Source organism: Camelina sativa, chromosome 7 (genome assembly GCF_030686135.1).
Source record: "Camelina sativa cultivar CO46 ecotype springtype chromosome 7, ASM3068613v1".
Lineage (NCBI taxonomy): Eukaryota > Viridiplantae > Streptophyta > Magnoliopsida > Brassicales > Brassicaceae > Camelina > Camelina sativa.
Genome location: NC_141886.1, coordinates 28250958 through 28275296, shown reverse-complemented (window position 1 = coordinate 28275296; position 24339 = coordinate 28250958). Strand labels below are relative to the sequence as shown.

At 34.0% G+C, this 24339-nt stretch overlaps 2 protein-coding genes, 1 long non-coding RNA gene and 4 pseudogenes across 11 annotated transcripts; 2 read left to right on the top strand and 5 right to left on the bottom strand.

The window, feature by feature from the left end:
* Window positions 1–221: 221 nt before the first annotated feature.
* Window positions 222–698, bottom strand: LOC147941803 (uncharacterized). The gene is made up of 2 exons (XR_015562462.1): window positions 542–698; window positions 222–454 (listed from the first exon to the last, which is right to left on the bottom strand). It is a non-coding gene; the product is annotated as an uncharacterized LOC147941803 (long non-coding RNA).
* A 2526-nt stretch (window positions 699–3224) lies between these two features.
* Window positions 3225–4943, top strand: LOC104702769 (UDP-glycosyltransferase 84A1 pseudogene; annotated as a pseudogene). Its single transcript, XR_015562447.1, has one exon. The product of XR_015562447.1 is annotated as a UDP-glycosyltransferase 84A1 pseudogene (transcript).
* Window positions 4944–5329: 386 nt separating this feature from the next.
* LOC104704968 (ras-related protein RABH1d-like) lies at window positions 5330–6606 on the bottom strand (annotated as a pseudogene). The gene is made up of 4 exons (XR_015562452.1): window positions 6375–6606; window positions 6059–6129; window positions 5786–5986; window positions 5330–5680 (listed from the first exon to the last, which is right to left on the bottom strand). The product of XR_015562452.1 is annotated as a ras-related protein RABH1d-like (transcript).
* Window positions 6607–11893: 5287 nt separating this feature from the next.
* On the bottom strand, window positions 11894–13446 carry LOC104702768 (uncharacterized; annotated as a pseudogene). The gene is made up of 5 exons (XR_015562451.1): window positions 13212–13446; window positions 13022–13098; window positions 12791–12877; window positions 12405–12704; window positions 11894–12307 (listed from the first exon to the last, which is right to left on the bottom strand). The product of XR_015562451.1 is annotated as an uncharacterized LOC104702768 (transcript).
* A 980-nt stretch (window positions 13447–14426) lies between these two features.
* LOC104702765 (putative FBD-associated F-box protein At5g53635) lies at window positions 14427–16268 on the bottom strand (annotated as a pseudogene). The gene is made up of 3 exons (XR_015562448.1): window positions 15254–16268; window positions 15027–15173; window positions 14427–14922 (listed from the first exon to the last, which is right to left on the bottom strand). The product of XR_015562448.1 is annotated as a putative FBD-associated F-box protein At5g53635 (transcript).
* Window positions 16269–16520: 252 nt separating this feature from the next.
* On the bottom strand, window positions 16521–18498 carry LOC104713667 (DNA oxidative demethylase ALKBH2-like). 4 transcript variants are annotated; one of them, XM_087459591.1, is made up of 7 exons: window positions 18385–18498; window positions 18234–18313; window positions 17979–18090; window positions 17645–17863; window positions 17437–17553; window positions 17159–17351; window positions 16521–17052 (listed from the first exon to the last, which is right to left on the bottom strand). In XM_087459591.1, the coding sequence occupies exons 1-7, from the start codon at window positions 18418–18420 to the stop codon at window positions 16850–16852; spliced, it is 960 nt and encodes a 319-aa protein (XP_087315717.1). In that variant the 5' UTR covers window positions 18421–18498; the 3' UTR covers window positions 16521–16849. The 4 variants fall into 4 exon arrangements, with proteins under 4 accessions (XP_087315717.1, XP_087315718.1, XP_087315719.1 ...); XM_087459592.1 differs by having other exon boundaries at window positions 16521–17040; XM_087459593.1 differs by having other exon boundaries at window positions 17979–18072.
* A 332-nt stretch (window positions 18499–18830) lies between these two features.
* On the top strand, window positions 18831–21530 carry LOC104713666 (bifunctional aspartate aminotransferase and glutamate/aspartate-prephenate aminotransferase). 2 transcript variants are annotated; one of them, XM_010418679.2, is made up of 10 exons: window positions 18831–19150; window positions 19290–19527; window positions 19643–19736; window positions 19815–19918; window positions 20004–20252; window positions 20330–20443; window positions 20518–20601; window positions 20695–20865; window positions 20950–21063; window positions 21182–21530. In XM_010418679.2, exons 1-10 carry the CDS (start codon window positions 19041–19043, stop codon window positions 21320–21322), a joined length of 1419 nt encoding a protein of 472 aa, XP_010416981.2. In that variant the 5' UTR covers window positions 18831–19040; the 3' UTR covers window positions 21323–21530. The 2 variants fall into 2 exon arrangements, with proteins under 2 accessions (XP_010416981.2, XP_010416982.2); XM_010418680.2 differs by having other exon boundaries at window positions 18845–19111.
* The last annotated feature ends 2809 nt before the right edge of the window (window positions 21531–24339 follow it).

The following is a 24339-nucleotide window of genomic DNA, read 5'->3' as shown; positions in this document are numbered from 1 at the left end:
ATGTCATCATTACTATTATGTAAAAAATCCAGAGTATTCCAAACAAGAGGTGTTATATTCCATGCATATGAAAAAAAAAAAAAAAAAAAAAACCAAAAATTCAGAAAAAAAAAGTCTACGAATAATCAAAAGAGTTTACATAATCATTTGAAAATACTTTTCTAAAAAGAATAGAATATGTGCCTTATTAGATTTTTTACCATAGAAGACTTTGGTACATATGTCAAGAAGTTTTGACCATATCTTTTATTCAAATATAAATAATACATGATGAGGTTTGACTTTTAAAGATGGAAACATTGACTATTAAAATATATAAGAAAACTACTGCATGACTCCTAATTTTGTTAAATCCCATCAACATTGTTATGACTTCATCTTCTCCAATTGTGCTTTCTCTTTGTCAGCCTCCTGCTGTTTTTCTCGACATTCTTCCGTACAGAAGGGACTGTCACTGTTTTGATGACGAGAAAAAAAAAATTTAGATACATTACGATAAAACAAGAGAATCAAATGCTTAGAAGAATAATGAAAAACATACTTGTACATGTAAATGTCATCAAGCTTTGGATAAATCTTTTTCTTGCAGAAGCCACATTCATTTGTGAAGAAGCTTATCTGATTTGGATCTGCCGGATTACCCATATTTAAGAATACTTTATTAAGTTTTCGACTGAAGTTAGATATGAAAGAGATGTTTTATATGAGTTTGTATATGTATATATATATTAGAACAAACCTATGAAATTTATCATTTTCAACCTTATCCAATGAAGTTATGTTAAGTTATTAAAATTAGCAAATTTCTCCTGCTAAGGTAAATTATTTAAGAAAATTAAATATTTATTTTTAAAATAATATAATAGTAAGTTATTATACTTAATTTGTTGACCAAAAAAAACGAAGAAGTTATTCTTATATGTACTAAAAACTTTTATGAATAAGAAAGTACAATTATCTATCCAATTAAGAATACCATATCCTTTTATAATTTTATTTAATTAAAATAAATTATTTCTTCACCATATTTCTAATATTAATAGTTAAAATTAGAGCTCAATTTAAATTTCTTTCAAAGCAAAAATTAATTTTAGTTAATAAATAATAATTTAAAATACTACATGATCTACAAATAGTTATAGTTAGGGGTGTCAATCGGGCTAGTTCGGCCTGATCCAAACCCGTAAAGCCCGCATATGTTTGAGTCCGGCCCGGTTCGACCCGAAATATTTTCGAGCCTATATTTCAAAGCCCGGTCCCGACACTAACAAGGCTACAAGACTTTTCGGGCTTTTCTGGGCTTATCTTACAAATCAAAAATTCAAACTTATAAGTCTTGAAAAACAATGTTTAAAGGTGCACTATAAAACAAATCAATCAAAATTTTAATAACTCATCTATATTCACTAAAACCAACTTAATTTAAAAGAAAAAAATTAAAACTAAATAAAATTTTAATACTTTAATCAAATAAAATAATATATAATTCATATAGAATATCATTGATTAAAATTTTAAAAGTATTAAATAAGTTTATTAAGTAAATATGAAAACTAGAATTAGAATTTTAAACATTATTTATAATAAATCATTAATCAAATATTGCAATCAAATAAATATATTAACAAAAAAGTACAACTATATTTGCTTAAGGATTTTTTGGACTGATCCGAGTTTGGTCGGGCTAAGCCCAAACCCTATATCCCGAACGGGCTAAACCCAAACAGACTGAATCTGAAAGATCCTATATTTTTTGGACATATAAATTTAAGTCCTAGACCGGTATTTTTCATGGCCGGGTCGGGCCAGTCCGCAGGCTTTGGCCCTAATTGACATGAATAGTTACAATTATGCATTGTTGTTTATAGAGAGATAACCATAAACTGTCACCAAAAAAACAAAGATAAGCATAAATTTATAATTTTAAAGGTGTTGACACATCATGTTTTACACTTGTACGACCGAGAAAAAGAGTCTAATGCAATTTCCTTCTTTTTTATTTGTGAAGTTTCAAAAATACATTTTTTCCAAAAACACTTTTCAAAATGTTCCTCTCTTAAATTTTATTAATAATACCACTAAAATGTATTATTTATTTAAATATGTGTGTAAGCTCATAAAAATATACACAAATTATTTTTATATGTATGTAAATTTATATTTTATAAATACCTTACAAATATATTTTAAAAAAAAAAATTAAAATCTTAAAATATTTGGATCGAATCTCTGAAAAAGTATCTTATAAACCTTATAAAGTTTTATAAATTTTTAAATTTAATAAATTGTATTTTTGAAAATGAATAGATGAATAGAATTTATTTTTATTGTTTAAAGGTACAGTGGGATAATTTTCAAAAATTCTTCTATTTTTTTCCAAATTCAGTTCCTCGATCTTATAATTTCAAATTGATTATTGCTGAAGATAACTAAAACTACTTAACTTAGATTTCGAGGTGTCAATCAGAACACAATTATTGCTGAACACAACTAATTTCGAAGTTGTTTAATTATCATTCGATTGGTGAGATTGACACATATATAATTCTAAAAATGAATAAATTCTTAAGTATCTCAAGCAAGCGCGACTAGGGGATGATAAGTAAAAGAGCAACAACATCACTACTTTTTTTTCGTTTTTTATTTATTTGCCTTTTCTCTTAGTTCATTTTGGTTCCTTCTTATTACCCTCTTCTTCCATAATCTGTGCATAACAATATATATAGTTTGCCTTGTTAATTTCATGTTCTTAACTTCTTATTATAAAATACCTATATTAGGTCAGGTCAGGTTATATAGTTTGATACTTTGATCCGGGTTTTCGTGAACCCCTTTTCGTTATGAATCAGGTTTGCATGTCATCACGCATTAATACATTTCTTGGTCTAGCTATACTGGCATTTCGTTAGATGGCATGGCATGTCTTGTGTGGCTATGTAGCTCAGAAATATATGTCATGTAAAACTTAAGTTGTCCATTTGATCATGTCGGAGGAAGTGGTTGGCTAGCTCATTCAATTTGAGGTCATTTCAATTCAATTATGTGGGCAAGGCTACGAGAAAACATGGGAACTATTTTCTTCGTCTATTTCTATTCAATACTGTTACAACGTACAATCGAATTGAATCTTGTAGGACTATTTTTAGTTGGGGATATGAAAATAATTAATTGATTTACCTAACTAATAATTCAATAATTTAAGTTTGAACAAATTTCTTGACGCTTATAAATCAAGAATAATCTTAATTTGTATGCAAAAACAGCATTGGTGTCTTCTTAAACAAACAATTATACTGTTTTCATAGTCGACAAGATGAATTTTCAATCTTCTTCACCTTCAAGCCCGATTCATGTAATGCTCGTGTCATTTGTTGGACAAGGCAGCGTCAGTCCTCTTCTTCGTCTCGGCAAGCTAATCGCTTCAAAGGGAACACTCGTTACCTTCGTCACTCCAGATTTTTGGGCGAGTAAAATGAGACAAGCAAACAAGATCGTCGACGGTGAGCTTCAACCTGTTGGTTCCGGTTCAATACGATTTGAGTCTTTCGACAAAGAATGGACAGAAGACGATTCCCAAAGAGGTGGTGTACCTTTGTACATGTCACATCTCGAGAATATCGGAAAACGTGACGTGTCTAAACTCGTGAGAAGATACAAGGACAAGAACGAGCCCATCTCATGTCTGATCAATCATCCCTTCATTCCATGGGTCTGCGATGTGGCGGAAGAGTTCAACATTCCTTGTGCACTTCTCTGGGTCCAGTCTTGTGTTTGCTTCTCTGCTTATTACCATTACCAAAATGGCGCTGTTTCTTTTCCGACAGAAACAGAACCTTGGCTTGATGTTAAGCTCCCTTGCGTTCCTCTCTTGAAACACGACGAAATACCTAACTTTCTCCATCCTTCTTCTCAATTTGCCGGATTGCGACAAGCAATTCTTGGACAATTCAAGAATTTGAGGAAGCCCTTCTGTGTTCTAATCAACTCCTTTGATACCCTAGAACAAGAAGTGATCCACTACATGTCTACTTTATGTCCAATCAAAACTATTGGGCCGCTTTCCTTTTTTGCTAAGGCGGTGACCTCTGATGTAAGTGCTGACATGTGCAAACCGTCAGATCAATGCCTCGACTGGTTAGACTCAAGACCAAAATCATCCGTTGTCTACATTTCTTTCGGGACGGTTGCATACTTCAACCAAGAACAAATGGAAGAGATCACTCACGGAGTTTTGAAATCGGGTTTTTCGTTCTTGTGGGTGATTAGACCTCCCATGCAAGCACTAAATCTCAAGACTAATGTCTTGCCTCAAGAACTACTAGAGGCGACTAGGAGAGGTAAAGGAAAGATTGTGGATTGGTGTCCACAAGAGCAAGTCTTGGCTCATCTATCAGTAATGTGCTTCGTCACACATTGTGGATGGAATTCGACAATGGAGGCTTTGTCTTTTGGAGTTCCAGTGGTTTGCTTACCGCAATGGGGAGATCAAGTCACCAACGCGGTTTATCTCATTGACGTTTTCAAGATGGGAGTTAGGCTTGGTCGTGGAGCGATGGAGGATAGGGTTGTGCTGAGGAAGGAAGTGACGGAGAAGCTTTTGGAAGCGACAGTTGGAGAGAAAGCGGAGGAGTTGCGGAAAAATGCTTTGAAATGGAAGGCAAAGACAGAAGCCGCAGTGGCTCCTGGAGGATCATCAGATAAGAATTTATGGGAGTATATGGAGAAGTTGGGTGTGGGAGTTTCTGAGGTTAATGTACTTAACTCGCAAAAAAAACCCAACATGCATGCATAAAAGTACAGAGGGAGTTGAAAGTAATCCCTACATATTATTAGCCCATGGTAGGTAGAGGTTTAATTAATATGGTATAAACTATTTAAAATGCTTATTACTATGAATAAAATTATAATGTTTTCAAGAACATTAATATAAGAAATTTAAAATTTATACTCTTCCAGTTTCATAAAGATTGTCATTTTGATATGTTAAATTTCATGAATTGTTTAAATTTGATCATATACCCTAGAAAACTGCAAAGATTCTTCACGTAACAATCAAACAATAAAAACCTTAGATCAAATCCAGCTTTCTCCATGCAAGCAAAAAAACATTTGATTTTGAATATCATTTTGCACATTGCACCAAAAGCTATATGGATGAGACCGTTAAAAACTCTGGACACCGTTAAAAAGTGTATTGCTTCAACAATTGTTAAGTAAAAATACACTGACATGTAGAGAGAGTCTTGGTAAACAACTAAGAATTCACATAAAACATATATGTGTTGACAGTGGAACTGGAAACTAACATTTCACAACTAACATGCCAAATATAGCAATTTGGACAGATCACAATGATATTTGATTGAATCAGTCTGAGATCTAAACCTGACGATCTAAGGTTCTTCTTGGACATCATATCAAAGATATCTCTTAGTTATGTTTCTTCTGATCATCAACACGAACAACCTCCTCCTTGTTGATCGCCTTGGGATGAATTTGAAGTAGGTTTCAGGTTTACATCAACCATATCATCAGTTTTAGTGTTTGAGTATGATTCCATTATGCGGCAGCGATTTTTCGAAACAACGGCTTAATATTGAACCCCGCTTTGGCGCTGGTCTCAATGAAGATAACTCCATATTCACGACCTTTGCTATCTCCTTCTTCAATCGAGACTTGCCTAACCAATTTCCAAAGAGACATATATAAGAAGGAAAGAGCAATTACAAAACACATGTTCAAATGAAAACAGAGAAGTGGTAATGTTGGCTTATAATGTTTTTACCTTTTCTCAACAAGATCTGTCTTGTTACCAACAAGAACAATGATAACATCATCAGCTCTTTCATTGCGGACTTCTTCGATCCACTTAGATGTGTTGAGAAATGAGAGTCTATTAGCTACATCATAAACAACTACAGCAACAGAAGAATCTCTAATGTAACTTGGTATCAAACTCCTGAATCTTTCTTGTCCTGCAGTATCCCTACACATAAATTTTTACCATTAATATTAGCTTTTACGTTTCGAAAACCAAGCTTTTTAAGAATTTTGTTACCATAGCTGTAGACGAACAGTTCGATCTTCAAGATACATTGTTTTCGATAAGAAATCAATTCCAATAGTAGCCTGCCAATGTAACAATGAAATTTTACATTCAGTATTGTATCAACCACGATCAATTTGTACTGATCATCATAATCCTATTTTTACGTGATTAACAAATGGTAAGGTGATAATTACGGTTTCTTTATCTTTTTTTCATTGATGAATGGTGATAGATGAGAGACCGTGTGGATAAAGACTCAAATCAAATAACAAAAAAAAAAAAAAAAAAATAACAGAACAAGAGGATCTCAATGACCGTGATGTACCTGGTAGGTTGTGTCGAACTTATCATACATGAAACGAGTGATAATACTGGTTTTTCCAACAGATTGATCTCCTAAGAACACCAATTTATATTTCGCCAATGGTGACACCGACGCCATTCTTCTTCTTTTATTAAAATCGAAAAAAAGTTGGAATCAGGTTCTCAAAATTTTCAGAGAAATGTTTAAACGTATTCGATAGAGAGAAGAAGGAGAGTCTATTTTTGGAAAGTGAAGAAACAGCCAAGCACGACGACGACTAGGACGAATTCTGAAAAGTACATTTTAGCCCTTTCTCTATTTATTTATGTCCGTTGACACCAAAAGAACAGATCAGTAAAAAGCCTCTCGGGTATCCCCCTCAAATGAACCTCCTAGTGTAAGCCAATACCACATCATGGTATGAGCCTTGTTATATACCACAAAGGACTTAAGTGAACTCTTTCTTTTGTATAAAATGCAAAAGCAAATGTCACCTTTAATTATTTCATTATATATCCGTTACAAATAGGCACTTCAGAGAACTAAATCCAGAAGATATGTCTTATCAATTTGCGATTGAATTACGAGGACCCTAGCAATATTCTCGCATTTCTCTCGCAAAACTTGTTAAAGTGAAATGAACATGTTTTGTTAATAAGTCGAATCCATGAGCCAAAATTTTAACATTAATTAGGAATTTTATTGTCATTTTTCTTTTGTGAAAGGTTGCGGAGTAGCGTAGCAAATTTGTAAGAGAGTTGCGAGGATCTCATTCTATATAAAAACAGAAAATCTAGTTCAGCCGCTCAACAAATCCTAATTCGTCTTCTTCTCTGTATCTCCTAAACGCTTCTCGGCTTACTCTTCCTCCTCTTTCGGTTTACTCTCCCTATTTCATATTTCTTAATTTTTTTATTTGTACCAATAGAGTATTATATAATATATTAAATGCTTGAAAGTAAAAAGAAAAACTACATGAAAGTTAAGAACTTGTATTAAAATTATGTACGAAAAGATATATTTAATTAACTAACAAAATGGTAATGTGAGGATAAAAAAATATGAGAGTCTATTTTTATGTGATAAAATCACATACGTAAAAATATTTTACTTATGTTTTGTTTATATTTTGCATATGTTTTGCTTAGTTTTTGTTAATATCTATTCAACATTTCAAAGAACCAAAAAATAATTAATTTGCTGCTATATATAAACAATCACACCTACAATTTATATTTATATATCATTTAATGTAAGCTATACTCAATGTATCAAATAATCAAATAATATATATATATATGATTTTATCATAGTCATAAAATAATATAAATATATAAACAATTAAAAATACATATCATCTACGTATTGCAAGGGTAACCATCTAGTATTTATATATTATTTTTTACTTTTTTTAATTAATAACAAATATCTTTTTTTGTCCTAAGCATATATAAATCAAATAAGCAACTCAATGAACGTAAACACTTCGGAAAAAGCAAGAATAACATCAATTAAATTTTCAACAGCGATTAGAAATAGTGTGATAGCCTTGCACATTTGAACACAAAGTAACTAAAAACAGAATACATCACTACTATAAAAGTCTTACCACACTTTTTCTGATCCTTCACATTTGTTACGGCGCCATGTTGCCTCCAATCCCAAGATTCCCGGACTTGAGGCATGTTCTCGTACATGAAAGGCTTAGGGTCGTGTTTTTTGTTGTAACTCCTCGAGTGAAGAAGACAAGTATGGGACTTGATAAACTCACCATGCGTCATAGTGGCAAACTCGTTGAGCTCGAGTTTGTACGGCTTCCTTCCTTATTTCTCTTGAGCACGTAGTGTGCATTGCTTTTGAAAATTTTGAACCTATCATCCCTCGTTTGATTGAGATTCTTTGGAACTAAGTATTCACTCATCCACCTTTGGTAAAGAATTTCAACGCTTTCGTCACTCCCAAGATCTTTCTCGTCGTCACACTTTTGATGATAAGAAGAGAAAATATAAGAATAATTAGGATATGCTTAGTCATTTGTTTTGCTTTTTTTTTTTCTTTCTTTGATTTGATTTGACCTTACTGTAAGAAAAATGGATGTTTAAATAGGCAACCGAACATATACTATCTGTTCAGTGATACATATATATATATATATATATATATATATATACATTAATTGATTTGAACATTTTTCATTGTATAGGTTATATGATTTTTCAACCTTACTAATTTATATGAGAATCATAAATTCTTCTCTCTCGTTTCTCTCTCGTTTTTTCACAGTTACTTCTTTTTAAGAAAAAAGACAAGTTGATGATATTCTGACCGTTAACAACACACTAGTAAATAAATTCACAACTACTCAGTTTTTTTTTATAAATTAATTAGTTCCTAAGGCTTATTAGAAAGTAGTAATGTTTTAGATGCTATGAGGTATATATGCATTGGCATGTTAGGTAAAGGTTTATATTCTTTAAAAAAAACTTGGAATTTTACTTAACATTGTTTGTACATCATCTCTGTGTAACGGGGATATTACTTAACATTGTATAGTCATTTTTGAGCTTCTTGATTTCATAATGTAAAAACTATATGTTCTCTTTTAAATCCTTATATAATGAAAAAATAATATAATTTTGACAAGTATAATTAAGTTAATAATTTTTGTTGTAAATATATATTGTTTTAAAAGATATAGTTTGTTACTAGCTTCATTACTGTATATATATTTTTTTCATTGTAGTTTATATGATTTTTTTGGGTTAACCTTTGTAATTTATATGAATTAATCTGTTTTTTTTTGTTTCTAATTTACATGAGAACCATAAATTATTTTTGTCTTTTTCACACAGTTACTTATTTCTAAGAATTTGAGAAATCATAGGGGGTTGAATATTAGAATGCAAAGGATAAATTGTGAAACAATTAGACAAGTTGATATTTTGACCATTATCAACACGTTAGTAAATAAATACCCAACTACTCAGTTTGTTTTTTAATTAAATAGATCCTAATTAATCCCCTATATATCAAATGAGAAGCATTCTGGAGAAAAAGCTGATGTATCGTCGCCAGAGAGCTCCGTATCTAATTTATTGCTCACCCGTAGTATTCTATAAAATTACATAAAACTGCCACTACCATATATATATATATATATATATCTTTTTGTCAACTGCCACTGCTGTTCAATTTATTTATATACACAATATTTTGCTCATATAAATTCTAAAATTGGTAAATATTATTCAAAATTTGATAAATATTATCCCCTACATATTTTCAAAATTAAATTAATTTCACTATGTATTGTAATACAATAATATAACTATATTATGAGATGTAAAAATATATATATTTAAAATCATATCTTCAGAAATATTAATAATGTTACTTTTCTAATAATTTTATAAAACTCTAATAGTGAAAGAATGGAAAATCATTTGAAACTGACTCAGTGTTTATTCTTTTACTAAAAACAATAACTATATTTGCCCAAAAAAACATATAATCACCAAATAAAATATACTTTAATTTGGATAACTATGTAGTTAAACATTATATATAAATATGTAGTTTATATTGTTTTTACAGAAATCTTAAAATTTAGAAAATCCAGTCCAATAAAAATGAAAACAAGTAATAATATTATACCAATAGCTGAGATATATAGGGATCTAATGACCAATTAAAATTTATAAAATCCAGTGATATAATATCATAACTAAGACCAATTATATAATGGATCTAATGACCAATTATATCCCATTTTATTATTTTCCCTTCTCTTACTATATTATTTACATTAAATTGTGATTAGTATAACTAAAGAATATTTCATTCAATAATTGAAGGAAATCTATACTATTAATTGGGGAATACACTGAAGGGTTAAAAAAAAATCATATCAAATATCCATGTTGCCAAACTGACCCAATTTACATATTAAGAAGAAAAAAAAGATTAAACAACAGATTTATTATATTTTAGAAAATTGTTCAAATTAGTTTCATAGTAATCAGGTTATGAGATTTTTGTGTAAGTATATTCATGTATGACAAAATACGAGACGAGAATTTTGGGAACAAGAATTCAAGCAAAACATATGCGGACATACTATTTACTTATATGAATTACGAGGAATGGGGTTTTTTCGAGTAAAAAAAAAATAAACGTTGCAATCAGACATATTAGACGGGTTTGATCGCTTGCCAATTATATTTTTTTAAAAATTATGTAAAAATAACTCTGCACGTACGTGCGGGTCCAAACCTAGTTAAGGCTTAATAGAAAGAAATTGAAGTGAGATAATAATTATAACAGTCGTTCATAGTTTTTGTAAGAAATAAACTAGGAATAAGGAAAAGTGCAAGGTATTTTAACCACTACACTATCGGAGTATTTCTCAATATGATTACCCTAATATTCTTTATAAACATCTGTTCCTAAAGCAAATGCTTGTTGGTCCTCTGCAGTCACTCACAAGAGCTATTCTTTTACTCCCTGTTTTAGAAATCGCTAGGCGCTAGTCGGGCGGTCGGGGTAGGCCTAGCGCCTAGCGAGAAAATCGGAAATTAAACGGGAATTAATCGGGAACTAGTTTTTTGATTATTTTATTAAATTAATAGTAAATTAAAAATATATAGTACTAAATATATATATATAATTATGTTTATGTGAAAAGAAAAATATCAAATAAAATATAAAGTTATAGTATCGTCTTTAAAATTATGGTAAAAACATAAAAACGTAATATTAAGGAAAAATAATGATTTTAATTAAAAGTTTGTACATTAGTTATTGTAAAACATCATAAACTCTTAATTTAAATGTCTAAATAACAGAAATATATATATTTGATTTATATTTGGCTCCAAAAATAATAGGTACATACAAAATTATGCGGGAATTAATTGGATTAGATGGTATAATTGGATAATGGATACTAGGTGGGGATTAATCATTAATCAAGGCGGAGAGAGTGGGTCTGGCGATTTTACGGGGCATAATCGGTGCTAGGCGGGGATTTTTAAAACAGGACTTTTAGTTAATCTAATCTGCATAATCAAAAATGACTCCATGGCCCAATGGATAAGGCGCCTGTCTACGAAACCAGAGACTCTGGGTTCGATCCCCAGTGTAGTCGTTCATTAGCTAACATTTTATAATACAATCTTTCTCCTCTCCAAACGACGTCGTACACAAACTTCACGAATCATCCGGTAAAGTGTTGTAAATAATTTATGTAGTCACTCTCGTCTTCCGAATCAATAATAGGAATTAGGAGGAAACGATAAGAAAGAGAACAGAACACATGAGTGCGCGCACTTGAGGTAGAGACAACTTAAGGAAGAAAACTAAATCCTAAACATGAACATATTATTAAGAGTGTTTGAGGTTTCATTTAGACCAATGAAATGTAGTCGTTCATTAGCTAACATTTTATAATACAATCTTTCTCCTCTCCAAACGACGTCGTACACAAACTTCACGAATCATCCGGTAAAGTGTTGTAAATAATTTATGTAGTCACTCTCGTCTTCCGAATCAATAATAGGAATTAGGAGGAAACGATAAGAAAGAGAACAGAACACATGAGTGCGCGCACTTGAGGTAGAGACAACTTAAGGAAGAAAACTAAATCCTAAACATGAACATATTATTAAGAGTGTTTGAGGTTTCATTTAGACCAATGAAATGCTGCTCTCACCACCGGGAGGTCTCCTCGCGCCACCATAGTAATCTCTATATTCCGACTTCCCGTCTGCAAATATATTGTGGCCGCTCATTTCCCGCTTCTTAGCTGAACTTTGCATCTTCTCAGAATAACCAGGAGGGATTTTATCAGATTTGAAGATACCATTGCTTGTCAGTTCTTGAAACTTCTGGTTATGTATCTTCCTTGATGACTTCACAACATGTTCTTCACTAAACATCCTGTTGCCGCTTTGCCCCTGTTAACAAAAAAAAAATATGAATCAGGTCAGTTTTTCAAGCCATCCTAACTAATATTACCACCACAGTACACAAGGATTCAAGGATACTACTTACAGTAGAGACTTTGACAGATGCACGCGAGCTCCTCGGTGCAGATTCCTCCGTGTTCTTATTTCCTTTAACTTCTGATTGTGTTGCAGCTACCAAGCGGCGAGGTTGGCTCTCAGGAGATGCAAAGATATCATGACCTCTCATAGCTTTACTCTTGGTGTTCGATATCTGCTTCTTCTTGCTCTTTGAATCCGCTTCCGTTTCAACGGTCCTGCTCAGCTCCTTTTGCTTTGCAGCCTCGTTTAAAGTAGCTGGTTTCTTAGGAGTCACATTCTCATCACCGCTGAAAGATATCTGGCTTTGCTACAAAACCAGTAAAACCATCACATAAAAACATCGTTCCCCATTTACCATCAACTGAATCCTTAAAAATGTTTGACATATAATACCTGATCCTGATGGTAATGGATTCTTGTTTGGTGATTTGGATCATCTCTTTAAGCTTATGCCCAGAACAGTTCTTCCTATACGAAACACTAAACAGCAAACCATTTTCCTAAATTCAAAATTTCACATTCGGAAACCCTAATTTCATCAAACTAATCAAACCAAAAACCCTAAATTAAGCAAATCTGATAAAAATTTTAACAAAATCGAGAAGAAACATAGAAACCGATTACTTTTTATTAAGCGATTCGGATTCCGAGTTGGTGATCTGACCGCCGCCGCCAAGCACCTCGCTCATTCCATCAGACGGCTGTAAACAAAAAAACACACAAATTGGGATAAATCAGAACGAAATCGCACTCGTCGGAACATAAACCGAAATGGAATCACACGGAAACGATGAGTTATCGCCGGAAAACAAACCTGGTTAGAGCGGTTAGCGGCGGTGGAATAATCGGGACGGCGGATCTCAGACCAAGAAAGAAGATCGGCGGTGGAATGATGCGGATCGCTTAACGCCGTGACGTTGTTCTTCTCCTCCTCCATAACTCTCTCTCTCATTCCACTCTTTTGATCAAAAAAAATAAAAGTTTCACAATTCTAAAAACTGAAAATATCGTTTGGGAGTGAGAAAAGTTTTTTTTTTTTTTTTTTCTCTTATTCGCTTTATGTTCTGTCAAATAATTTTATTTAAAATTTTAGTGGACGTTGCTTTTGTTTTTTTTCGTTGTAACGTCTATCTTTAGATTACTTTTAAACAGTATTCAAGGTGACCCAACGCCTAGCGCCTAAAGCACTTAGTCAGGTCTAGACGGTTTTTAAGCGGTTTAGGCGTTTACAACATAAAACATTAAATATATAAAAATATATAAAGATATCTGTTAGAAAATAAAAAAAATATAAATTATAAAAAAAGTAAGAAAAATATATTTATTTAAGTTATATTAACAACATATAAATGTTTATAGTTACGAATACAAATATAAAACTTAATAATTTTTATTATATGTAGTTAAAAATCAAAAATAAATATTAAAATAAAATTTATGTAATTTTAAGTGGTTCAGGCGGTCATATAGGCATCTGCTGAGTGCTTAACGCCTAGACGGCTGCCTAGACCGCTTTTCTTAAACACTGCTTTTAGAAACAAAGTTTACATCATCAATATTCAAATCAAAGCTATCCAAAATACTAAACAGTTTTTTTTTTGTTTTTTTCTTTCTTTTGGTTAAAAGAAATACGTTACATAATCATATTACACGAACGACAAAATTAATTTGGAAATTTCTAAGATGAATTGTCATAATTCTCTTTTCGAGATGTTTACATTATTTTATGAACTGCAATAGATTTAGTAACAGTATAAATATAAAATAAAACTATTAATTCGTTTTATATATTTGTACATAGGATTATAACTTTAAGTTAACTAGTTTTGTTCTTTAACTTAACACTCTGCTTGATCACTAGACTTTTTCGTGTATCATGCGTCTATGCTCTGTTACTCTTTGAGTACTCTCTAGACGAAGCGGTTAAAATCAAACCGTGAACTAAGTAAATTCACGTGAGCAATTAGATTGAATCTTCACAAAAATAGTTTCCTACACAGAATGAGGGAGAAAGGGAGACAAACATGCATGAGAAAATGGGTCTAGCCAGATGGGATTGACGAATCCGTAAAACAATTAACTAAGGTCATATGAAATTCAGAAACCAATGAGGAAAATAACAACGCTAGTTAATATCACTATCATCTGAAAAGCCAAACCAACCATGAAACTACTACTCATATTCGCGTTATCTCTACACAAAAATCGTAAAACCTCTAATCATCTACCAATCAAAGGACAACGACGACCTCACATTCGGTAGAGCCTCTAGGGAATCTGAGGAATTCCTCGAAGATGTCATCTCTTCTTGGATGATTTAACAAATGCAAATTGAGCTTCTTGAGGACTACCGAATTCTCTAGGAAGTACTTCCCTAGCTTAAATGCTACAGCATATCCTTCGGCTAGGAATGAGAATTTTAAATGAACAGATTCTAAAGATGATAGCAAACACTTGGGCACAGATGACAAACTGATCTGATTCATCTCCTCAGAGCGCAGATCAGTTTCATAATCCCATGGTGCCTGAGGAAAAAGGAAAGGAGAAAACATAGTCAAATGATATAGCAGAAACTAACTTCATAGACATGAGAAAAATATCATAGGGTTCAACAAAAAAATTTAATCACCAAAACGAGAGATTTCAGATTTGGGCAACTCTCAAGAAATGTTGTTGTCAACCATTTCAGTTCGGATGCATGGAGACTATCGAGGCACAGGCGTGACATGTAACCAAATTGAGGCAGCGGTTCTAATTTTGAGTACTGATGAATGACCTGTAACCAGACATAACATATAGTGGGTTAGAAACTTTTCATCATTGTATTAAATGTGCATGTCTAATTCACATATAAACCTTGAAAGTGTCTGCAGATATCGTCATATCCATGACCCTCGAGATCTTGGACAGAAAACTGCGGATGTTACTTCTCTTGTATGAAACGCTTTCTTCGTCAGAACCCTCCAAACCAAAGCTGAGATTAATATCCAACTTGGCAGTGGACTCCAGAATGTTTGTTATAATGATATTTGCTACTAAATCAAAGATTTTCAAACCACATCAATGGCAAGTTCAGGAACATAATCAAACTCTATAGTAGGTAATCGTATGATAGTGAGCCGCTTCAGTGACTGAGATTGCACCCTATGTACGTTTGGAAGATCCCCAGTTCCGGTAATCTCTAACTCTTCTAAGACAGAACAACATGAGACAAGTGCCTCGAAAGCGGCTTCATTAGGAAACTCATTGTTGTGTAAATGCATAGCCTTCAAACAAGGAAAGGAAACAAACTCAGCACTAGCCCCCATGCCACCTTATCAAGTTTCAAGGATACCAGTGTGTCACAAATATAAAGGCTCAAGGGGATCTCATAACGATATATTTTATATACATGGCACTTGACATCTAGATGTTGGATCCTACGCTTAACTGCAGCATCAATCCATGACGTAAGATAAGAGGCACCGTCTACTATGTCTGAATATACATCGGTAACAATTAACTCTAGCTTGTCTATGCATGAAACCCTATTGGAATCGAAAAACCTGTTAGCGAAACTCAAGGGAGTGCGGTTTCTGATTCCCACAAATGACAATTCCAAACGAGGAAGCCAAAGCCAGAGATTTGTCCATCTGGTGGACAACACACTTGTCCTAACAGCATCCTCTATGGGAAGATGAGAAAGTATCTGACAGATCAAATCATCTGGTAATTGGCTTATTCTATCTTCCTTCATACCCTTTCTTCTACTGTATAACACAAGTTTCAGAGAAACAAACAATTCATCCAAACGAAACCGAAGCAATTTCGGGAGTTGGACCATAACTCTTTTCATCATCTGCATGCCAAGAAACATAGTCGCTGGCACCATTGTACCTATTTCACAGCAATCTGTTGAATCTGCTTGCTACCAGGAAGCGCTTTGTAAATCTGACATAACAAAAGAGAAACGTTTTAGTTTCAAACAATCACTAGTTGGTCTTCTTTCGACTTAACTTAACCTAACCTTAATCAAAGTCGTCCAATTAAAAAGATTGGAAGTGAAACCTTTTTAAATAGGGCCGGGGAGAGATCATGGGAGTCAAAGAAGACCAACTAGGTTTTGTCCAACCCGAACCAATGGTTTAATCCAAAACATTTCGGTTTAGTAAAGCTTCTTGAAATAATGTCTACACCAATTAGGCGATTAGTGTTTTTATACATAATGTAATTAATAAGAGAAGCCTAGTCAATGTCAATGGAGATCAACAAAATCAAGCCCACATTCTTGTCTATGATGGCCTCGGATTACAAAACAAGCCTGAAGGTGAGGTTGATATGAGTGCCCTCTGCCTTTGCACGCTTTGGCACAGAATGAATCCAGTCCCTTTGAGTGTATCCGAGAAGCCTAGTCAATGTCAATGGAGTTAAAAAAAAAACCAAGCCCACCTTCTTGTCTATGATGGCCTCGGATTACAAAACAAGCCTGAAGGTGAGGTTGATACGAGTGCCCTCTGCCTTTGCACGCTTTGGCACAGAATGAATCCAGTCCCTTTGAGTGTATCCCCTCATCACTAGCAACGATCCATGCTTCAATGTCAAACTTTGTTGATGATTCTCCCTGCTGCTTTTCTTCAACCTCTTCAATGCCGGTCCACCGTCCCCTGTTGTATTCTCTGCAGATTCACACATCAAACAAACAAAAACAAATGTCTGATCCTGGTTTTGCAGGAAAACACTCTGTTTGATGTCCTGACTCAAAAGGTCCGTCCCATTATTTACCTCCTGAAGATTCTTCGTGTTTCTTTTTCTTCAAGACAAAATCACGTTCGCATCCAAACGAGACTGAAGCAATTTCAGGAGTTGGACCATAAATCTTTTCATCATCTGCATGCCAAGAAACATAGTCACTGGCACCTTTGTACCTATTTAACAGCAAGCTGTTGAATCTGCTACCAGGAAGCGCTTTGTAAATCTGACATAACAAAAGAGAAACGTTTTAGTTTCAAACAACCACTAGAACACACAGAGGACATAAACACAGGGGCTTTCAATCTTACAGCATCCAGAATCTCCTTGAGAGGTGGGAACTCATCCCACGAATAAGCATTAGGTTGATATCCACTGTACACCAGCGCAGTCAATCCGCTACTTGCAACATAACAAGTATCTCTCGGCTACAGGTGGCAAATGCATATGGATTAGAAGGCCACAAACATAAACTATACACAGATACGATTGAGCAGGATCATGTGAAGTGGGAAAAACCTGAAGGCAAGACCGGCCAAAGACACGAATGGTGGGCCTGGTCCAAGGGATATGGTTGTCGAGATAATCACAGAAAGTCCAAGATTGTTGAAAGGGAAGAAACCTCTGAATGTATATGAGGTCGCTTCCATGGCCAAGATCAATGGTTCTCCTAATGGGAGCGTCACTAGATGAAGTAGGAGACTTGACCGCCACAATGGATGTCAAACTCATCCTCCGCTAGACATCAAACCACACACAACACCATGTGTTAAAGCTCATATATATTGAGATAATCTCGAAGTGTATAAATTTAAAGGGTTTTCAATTGGGAGTAATGGTTAAGAAGATGAACCTGATCTTGATGGTAATGGTGGAGTCCTGTCTTGTAATTTGAATTATCTTTACAAGTCACTTCTTCTTTAAGCTTGTGCCCTGAAGAGTTCTTCCTGTAAGAAACATTGAAACTGAAAGATAGAGACTTGAAACCATTTCTAATCAGTAAAAAAAAAATCACACTTAATCAGATAAAATCGGACTTTTTAACGAGTAAAAAAATTGCTTCTTTCCCAATCCAATAAATCTTAGATTAAACATAGAAATTTGTTACTTCGTCTCATTAAGCGATTCAGCTTCCTCGTTGGCCGTGATTTGACCGCCACCAAGAAACTTGCCGGTTCCATCGGACGGCTGAACAAAAATGGATAAAATCAGAACAAAAACATAATCAAAACCGATGAGTCAATCGCCGGAAAACGAACCTTGTTAGCGGCGGTTGAGACGTAATCCTCCTCCATTACTCTTTAATTTTTTCTGATTCTAAAACGAAAACGGTAACCGGAAAAGATATAAAATCGAACTAAACCGGAAATGCTGATATATATTTATATTCCCACCGGTTTTATTAGTTGAACAAACCGATATACGTCATGGGGATTTGTTTCTAACGTTTATTCTTTTAATTTTCTCGAGAAATATTTTTTTTTTCAAAATATCACAAACACAAAAATTAATTATTACAATGTTAGTATTATTTTTGGTTTCAATTGACTACTTTACTTAAGAATTATATATTTTCAATACGTTTGTTATAATAAAATAATTTTATAAATTGGTAAATATTGAAATTATCTAATAGTGTATTAAAAAAACAAACAAAAATATATTGATGATGTCACCGGGAGTATATTTGGATTCATAAAGGGTTTGGTGGCTAATTTACTTAATTCTACAAAATTATAACTTAAATTATAACTTTTTTAAAATTTTTATATTTCATTTTGATAACTTCGCACCCACCAACTCCTCCCACCTTCTCTCCGCTGCTGTCCTATACAAATTCCCCCCCCCCCCCCCCCCCCCCCCCCCCCCTCAAAGCTCGACTCTTTATCTCCCTTCTCACCTACCCACTTCTCCAATGGCTTCTCAAAGCTCAGCCGCCGTCGCTGCTAGAGGTGAATCACACCCAGATTCAAAGAAGCCAATCGGGTCAGTTCGGTTCCAACCCCTTCGTCTCTCCTTCTCGTCGTGAGTTTCGTTCGTCTCTGATAACAGATGCATAGCTACTCTCTTTTAGATATCTGAATCACTGCTCAAAGTTTGGAACTTTGAATTCGGATTAGATTCAATGTAGTTGATTTAGGTCTCGTGTGTCTGTGATGATTAGGTACTCTAAGTCAGGGAATACGTCATCTAGAATCTGTGCTGTGACCAAACCAAATGATGCAGAGACTCTGTCATCATCATCAGTAGATATGTCACTTAGCCCGCGAGTTCAATCCTTAAAACCTTCCAAGACTATGGCTATCACCGATCTTGCAGCCACTCTTGCTCAATCTGGTGTTCCCATTATCAGACTAGCTGCAGGAGAACCTGATTTCGATACTCCCAAAGTCGTAGCTGAGGTTAATACATTTCTCCAAGTTGTTTGGAATGTTTTATTTTATGTCTATCTCTCTCTCTCTCTCTCTCTCTCTCTCTCTCTCTCTGGTTTGTTCTGAAATCAGTTGTTTCATATAGGCTGGGATCAACGCGATTCGAGAAGGTTTCACTAGGTATTCGTTAAATGCAGGTATTACAGAACTCAGAGAAGCGATATGTCGCAAGTTAAAAGGTAAAAGGAGAACACTTTTGCTTTGTAGTTCCTTTATGCTTGAATGGACTCAAGATGTTTGTATTTGTTTCTTTCCAGAGGAGAATGGATTGTCTTATGCGCCGGATCAGATATTGGTTAGCAATGGAGCTAAACAAAGTATCTTACAAGCAGTGCTTGCAGTTTGTTCTCCTGGTGATGAAGTAAATTAAAGCAACTCTTCTTTTAAACTTTTTTTTTTTTCTTTTGGATATGATTTTGTTTATAACAGTGAACTGTATGTTGTAGGTTATAATTCCTGCACCGTACTGGGTGAGTTACACAGAACAGGCGAGATTGGCTGATGCAACACCTGTGATTATTCCTACCAAGATTTCTGATAATTTCTTATTGGATCCAAAGGATCTTGAGTCTAAATTAACCGAAAAGTCTAGACTTCTTATTCTCTGTTCTCCTTCCAACCCTACTGGATCTGTTTACCCCAAGAGTTTGCTTGAAGAGATTGCACGGATCATTGCTAAGCATCCAAGGCTTATGGTATATAAGTGTAAAAAGTTACTCGATCTGTTTCAATTTGTTTATCTTAAGCTGAAATAAGTCTGTTTCTTTTGTAGGTGATTTCGGATGAGATCTATGAACACATTATTTATGCGCCAGCAACGCACACAAGCTTTGCTTCTTTACCAGACATGTATGAAAGAACTATGACAATAAACGGTTTCTCAAAGGTAACAGTTTTGTCATTGAGTTGCTTCTGATGTTATTTAATCAAATTCTTTGCTGATCATATGATATGTAAAAGGCTTTCGCAATGACGGGTTGGAGGCTTGGATATCTTGCTGGTCCTAAACATATAGTAGCAGCTTGCAGTAAATTACAAGGCCAGGTATCTCTATGTATAAACATATTTCTCTCTAAATTTTATCGGAAAAAAGCAGCAAATATGAGATGGCATCGGTTCTGGTTTTTGTTTAAAAAGGTTACTTCAGGAGCTAGTAGCATTTCTCAGAAAGCAGGTGTTGCCGCACTTGGGTTAGGCAAAGCTGGAGGAGAAACAGTTGCAGAGATGGTTAAAGCGTATAGAGAAAGACGAGATTTCTTGGTTAAAAGCTTAGGTGCTATCGAAGGTGTTAAGATCTCTGAACCTCAGGTACTTCTCCTTCTATATTCGAAGCTATATTACTAGCTCATTTTATTCTTTTTCTTCGTGACTGTTGGCATTGTTTACTTGCAGGGGGCTTTTTATCTCTTTATTGACTTCAGTGCTTACTATGGATCAAAAGCTGAAGGTTTTGGTTTGATCAGTGACTCGTCGTCTCTTGCATTATACTTTCTTGATAAGTTTCAGGTAAAGTCTGTCACAAGAAGCACAAAACAGCTCTTGAACTTGGCCTTAAGAAAGATTGTGATTTAATTTGTTTTGTTTTAACATGCTCGTGTATTTGGCTCTCTGTTTGTTTTCAAAGGTTGCAATGGTTCCTGGTGATGCTTTTGGAGATGATAGTTGCATTCGAATATCCTATGCCACATCTCTCGACGTTCTACGAGCCGCTGTTGAGAAGATCACGAAAGCCCTTAAGCCACTCCGTGCCACTATTTCCGTGTAAAGGTCCAGACACAAAACTGTGTTTTTTTTCGATTGTTTATGCTGAAACGGAACGGCCCTGTTGTAAACTATATACACATTTTGTCTTCAACCCAATAATAAAAAAAAAAGTCTCTTTGTATACGCTTTGTTCTTTTCTTCAAGTTCATGTAACAATAAACCATTCTCTTCATGTAAATCGTTTATAAGAATTTTAAGGTTGTTTCTTATTTCATGAAGTTTAAAAGTTTTAATGGTGCTTTCAAGCATTACGTGCTTTTCCTTTATACGTCGTCGATTGGAAACAACAATTTCTACGCTGATTGCAACTTGTGTTCATCATAGTTACCAAATTCGAAGGCAATGCTTAACAGTTAACATGAAAGGTTTCCAGACAACAAGGATTGAATATACTTTTTACAAATTAAAGTAGCTGCTTATGGAGGGATAAATTACCGAATTGAGTAACCGAACCGACATTTTTGGTTTACGGTTCGGGTTCGGTGTCTTGACTGAACCAATCGGTAGAATTTAATTTTGCTTCGGTTATTCCAGAATTTTGGTTTGACTCTGGTCCAACGTTCAGTTTCTTTAGGTAGTACCAAATTATACCGGTTTTCACCAAATTTAGATCGGTCTTCACCAATATCCAAACCAAACCAAACCGCGCTCGAAATCAACCAGAAATATAATTAACCAAAAATCACTTAATTGAAAGAAGCTTATATAAAATAAATAAAAATAAACCGGTTAATTTCGAACCAGATTTTACTTCGGCATCCTTCTATCTTTCAATCAATCGATAACAGAACTAACCGGTCGAGAAAGTGAAGTCGCAGAGACCTAGCAGGCTAGCACACATCGTATTCTCTGCTTTTAGATGATTGTTGGTAATTGGGTTTTGCACAAACAGGGTGTCTCAGTCCAATAAGAAGCCCTCCATCTAGTATCGAAAGGACGAAGGCCATGCGGAGTGCGTCGGGAATTCTACATAATCGTGATTCTAGGGGGTGTTGTCGGAGAGATGATTTCTAAAACTATATGGATTTGTAAATTCTAAAAATTAACACATATTTTGAAATAACATGTTTTATCCTTGGATTTGAATCTTTCTATTTTACACTTTCAAATCCATTCAAAATATAATATGGATTTTGAAATTCAAAAACAAATCATTAAAAGAATTATATGGTATTTTAATAAGAATTTGTAAATCATATAACCAATAACACATAATTTTAATAAGTATTTTAAAATCAATGATTAAATAACACATGAATTTTATTTGGATTTTCAAATCATTTAAAATCATAAAACCAATAATTCCCCTTTAAATATTATATTATATCTACAAATAAGTAACTATCAATACGTTTTCACGTTTATCAAAAATCGTCCACACCGGATTCTTACATTGATAATGATCACATTCATTTTCTTGTACATATATTCTATATTTGTAGTCAAGATTTTATTTTTTCCAAAACTACATAAATTCGTAATCATTATGTGATTTATTAAATACTAAAAATGGGTATCCAGCAAAATCTTGAAAATGCTAATTCACCCTAGAAACTTCTCAAATTATTCAATCTGAGAATTGATATAATATATTTTCATAAAGTAAACAGTGAAAGCAAGTAAATAGACAAAAAAGAAGACAAGAAGAAAACGACAAGAGGACAAAGCTATAGTTGTGTGTCTTGTGTGGTTTGAAATGGACACGGCTAGTAGAAGAAACTGTTTGTTAACAAAAGTTCTAAAACGTACGTATGGTCTAGGATGGATATGTCATATGTCGTCACTCGACCAACAACACAATGCTGATTTATTAACAAATAAGTATTTTCTCACTGCGCCATAAATTGAAATCCATGCAGATCCGTCGTGAAACTGAAATGTATGAAGTATGAACTAGGACATAAAAACACTCAACTAACAAAATTAAAAAATTGGTTTCGTCTCATTTCTAATAGCACGACTCATGTTTACACAAAAGTAAGTAAAGTAATTAATAACCTCACTTTTATTGCTTTAACTAGACAATCACGCTTTTGGATTGTGATCACTGCTTCGGCTGCTGCCTTATATTTTGTCATCTACAGTTTACTCACAAGGCCCACAATTATTCACGACTCTCTGAAAATGACGTTTCTAACGTGATTTTAACCATCTCAATAGTACATTATACACCATTTAAAACATACAAGATCATAGACGTACAACTGTAAAATTGATACTCTACCCTTTATTTATATATATATATATATATATATATATATAATGGACAAATATAGCTACATGCAAATAGAGAAATTAATGAACTAAATTATTTTAGTGTGGCAATTTGTCGTTCTGCGGCCAGTTATTTGGTCTTGGTCAGCCTCCCGTCACTTTATGTGGTATTTTTACTTGGTGGATTTCACTATCTTTATGGTTTTAGGTGTTGATCGTTTTTTCGTTCGGATGAATCATCTAAGTGAAGATGAAAAATGATGTTTGTTTATGTCAAATTAAGAGAGCATTTGAATGAATTAGTTAGATGGTTTTCATTAAACTCATCCAAAAAATTTAAAAAATCTGGCTGGGTCTAATCGGATCATTCAAGTGCACATGATTCAGCTAAAAAATCAAATTGTCTAATATACTCTTGCTTAGTTTAGATAATTACATACCCTTCTCACCTTCATCTAATCACCTCTCTCTCTCATTCCTCGACATTGGTTCACTCCTCTCTTCATAGCCGCTGAATAGCCGCCGGTGAATCGCCCGGAGTTCAGGTTTAGCTCATCTCTCTCGCGATCTCTCCTTATCTATTTGTCTCTCAGGCGCTCTCTCTCTCCGTATCTATTTGTGTCCTTGTCTCATGGGTTTTTCTCACTCCAGTCTAGCCGCTCCTCTTTAATCTTCTTCTTCACGGATCTCTCGCCGGAGTTCAGGTTTAGCTCCTCGCTCTCGCGATCTCTACTTATCTCTCGTTACGTGTGATTCGATTTTTACTTTAATCATTGAAATCTCGATCTGGGTTTCAGGTGTTAC

Excerpts from the sequence above, each read along its gene's own strand:
- LOC104713667 (XM_087459591.1), bottom strand. The coding sequence starts at position 18,420 with ATGGAGGAGGATTACGTCTCAACCGCCGCTAACAAG. Across the intron at positions 18,314-18,384 it reads TCTCAACCGCCGCTAACAAG|CCGTCCGATGGAACCGGCAA; the intron begins GTTCGTTTTCCG and ends ATTTTTGTTCAG. Across the intron at positions 18,091-18,233 it reads GAATCGCTTAATGAGACGAA|TTTCAATGTTTCTTACAGGA; the intron begins GTAACAAATTTC and ends TCTATCTTTCAG.
- LOC104713666 (XM_010418679.2), top strand. The coding sequence starts at position 19,041 with ATGGCTTCTCAAAGCTCAGCCGCCGTCGCTGCTAGAGGTGAATCACAC. Across the intron at positions 19,737-19,814 it reads GATATGTCGCAAGTTAAAAG|AGGAGAATGGATTGTCTTAT; the intron begins GTAAAAGGAGAA and ends GTTTCTTTCCAG. Across the intron at positions 21,064-21,181 it reads ACTTTCTTGATAAGTTTCAG|GTTGCAATGGTTCCTGGTGA; the intron begins GTAAAGTCTGTC and ends TTGTTTTCAAAG.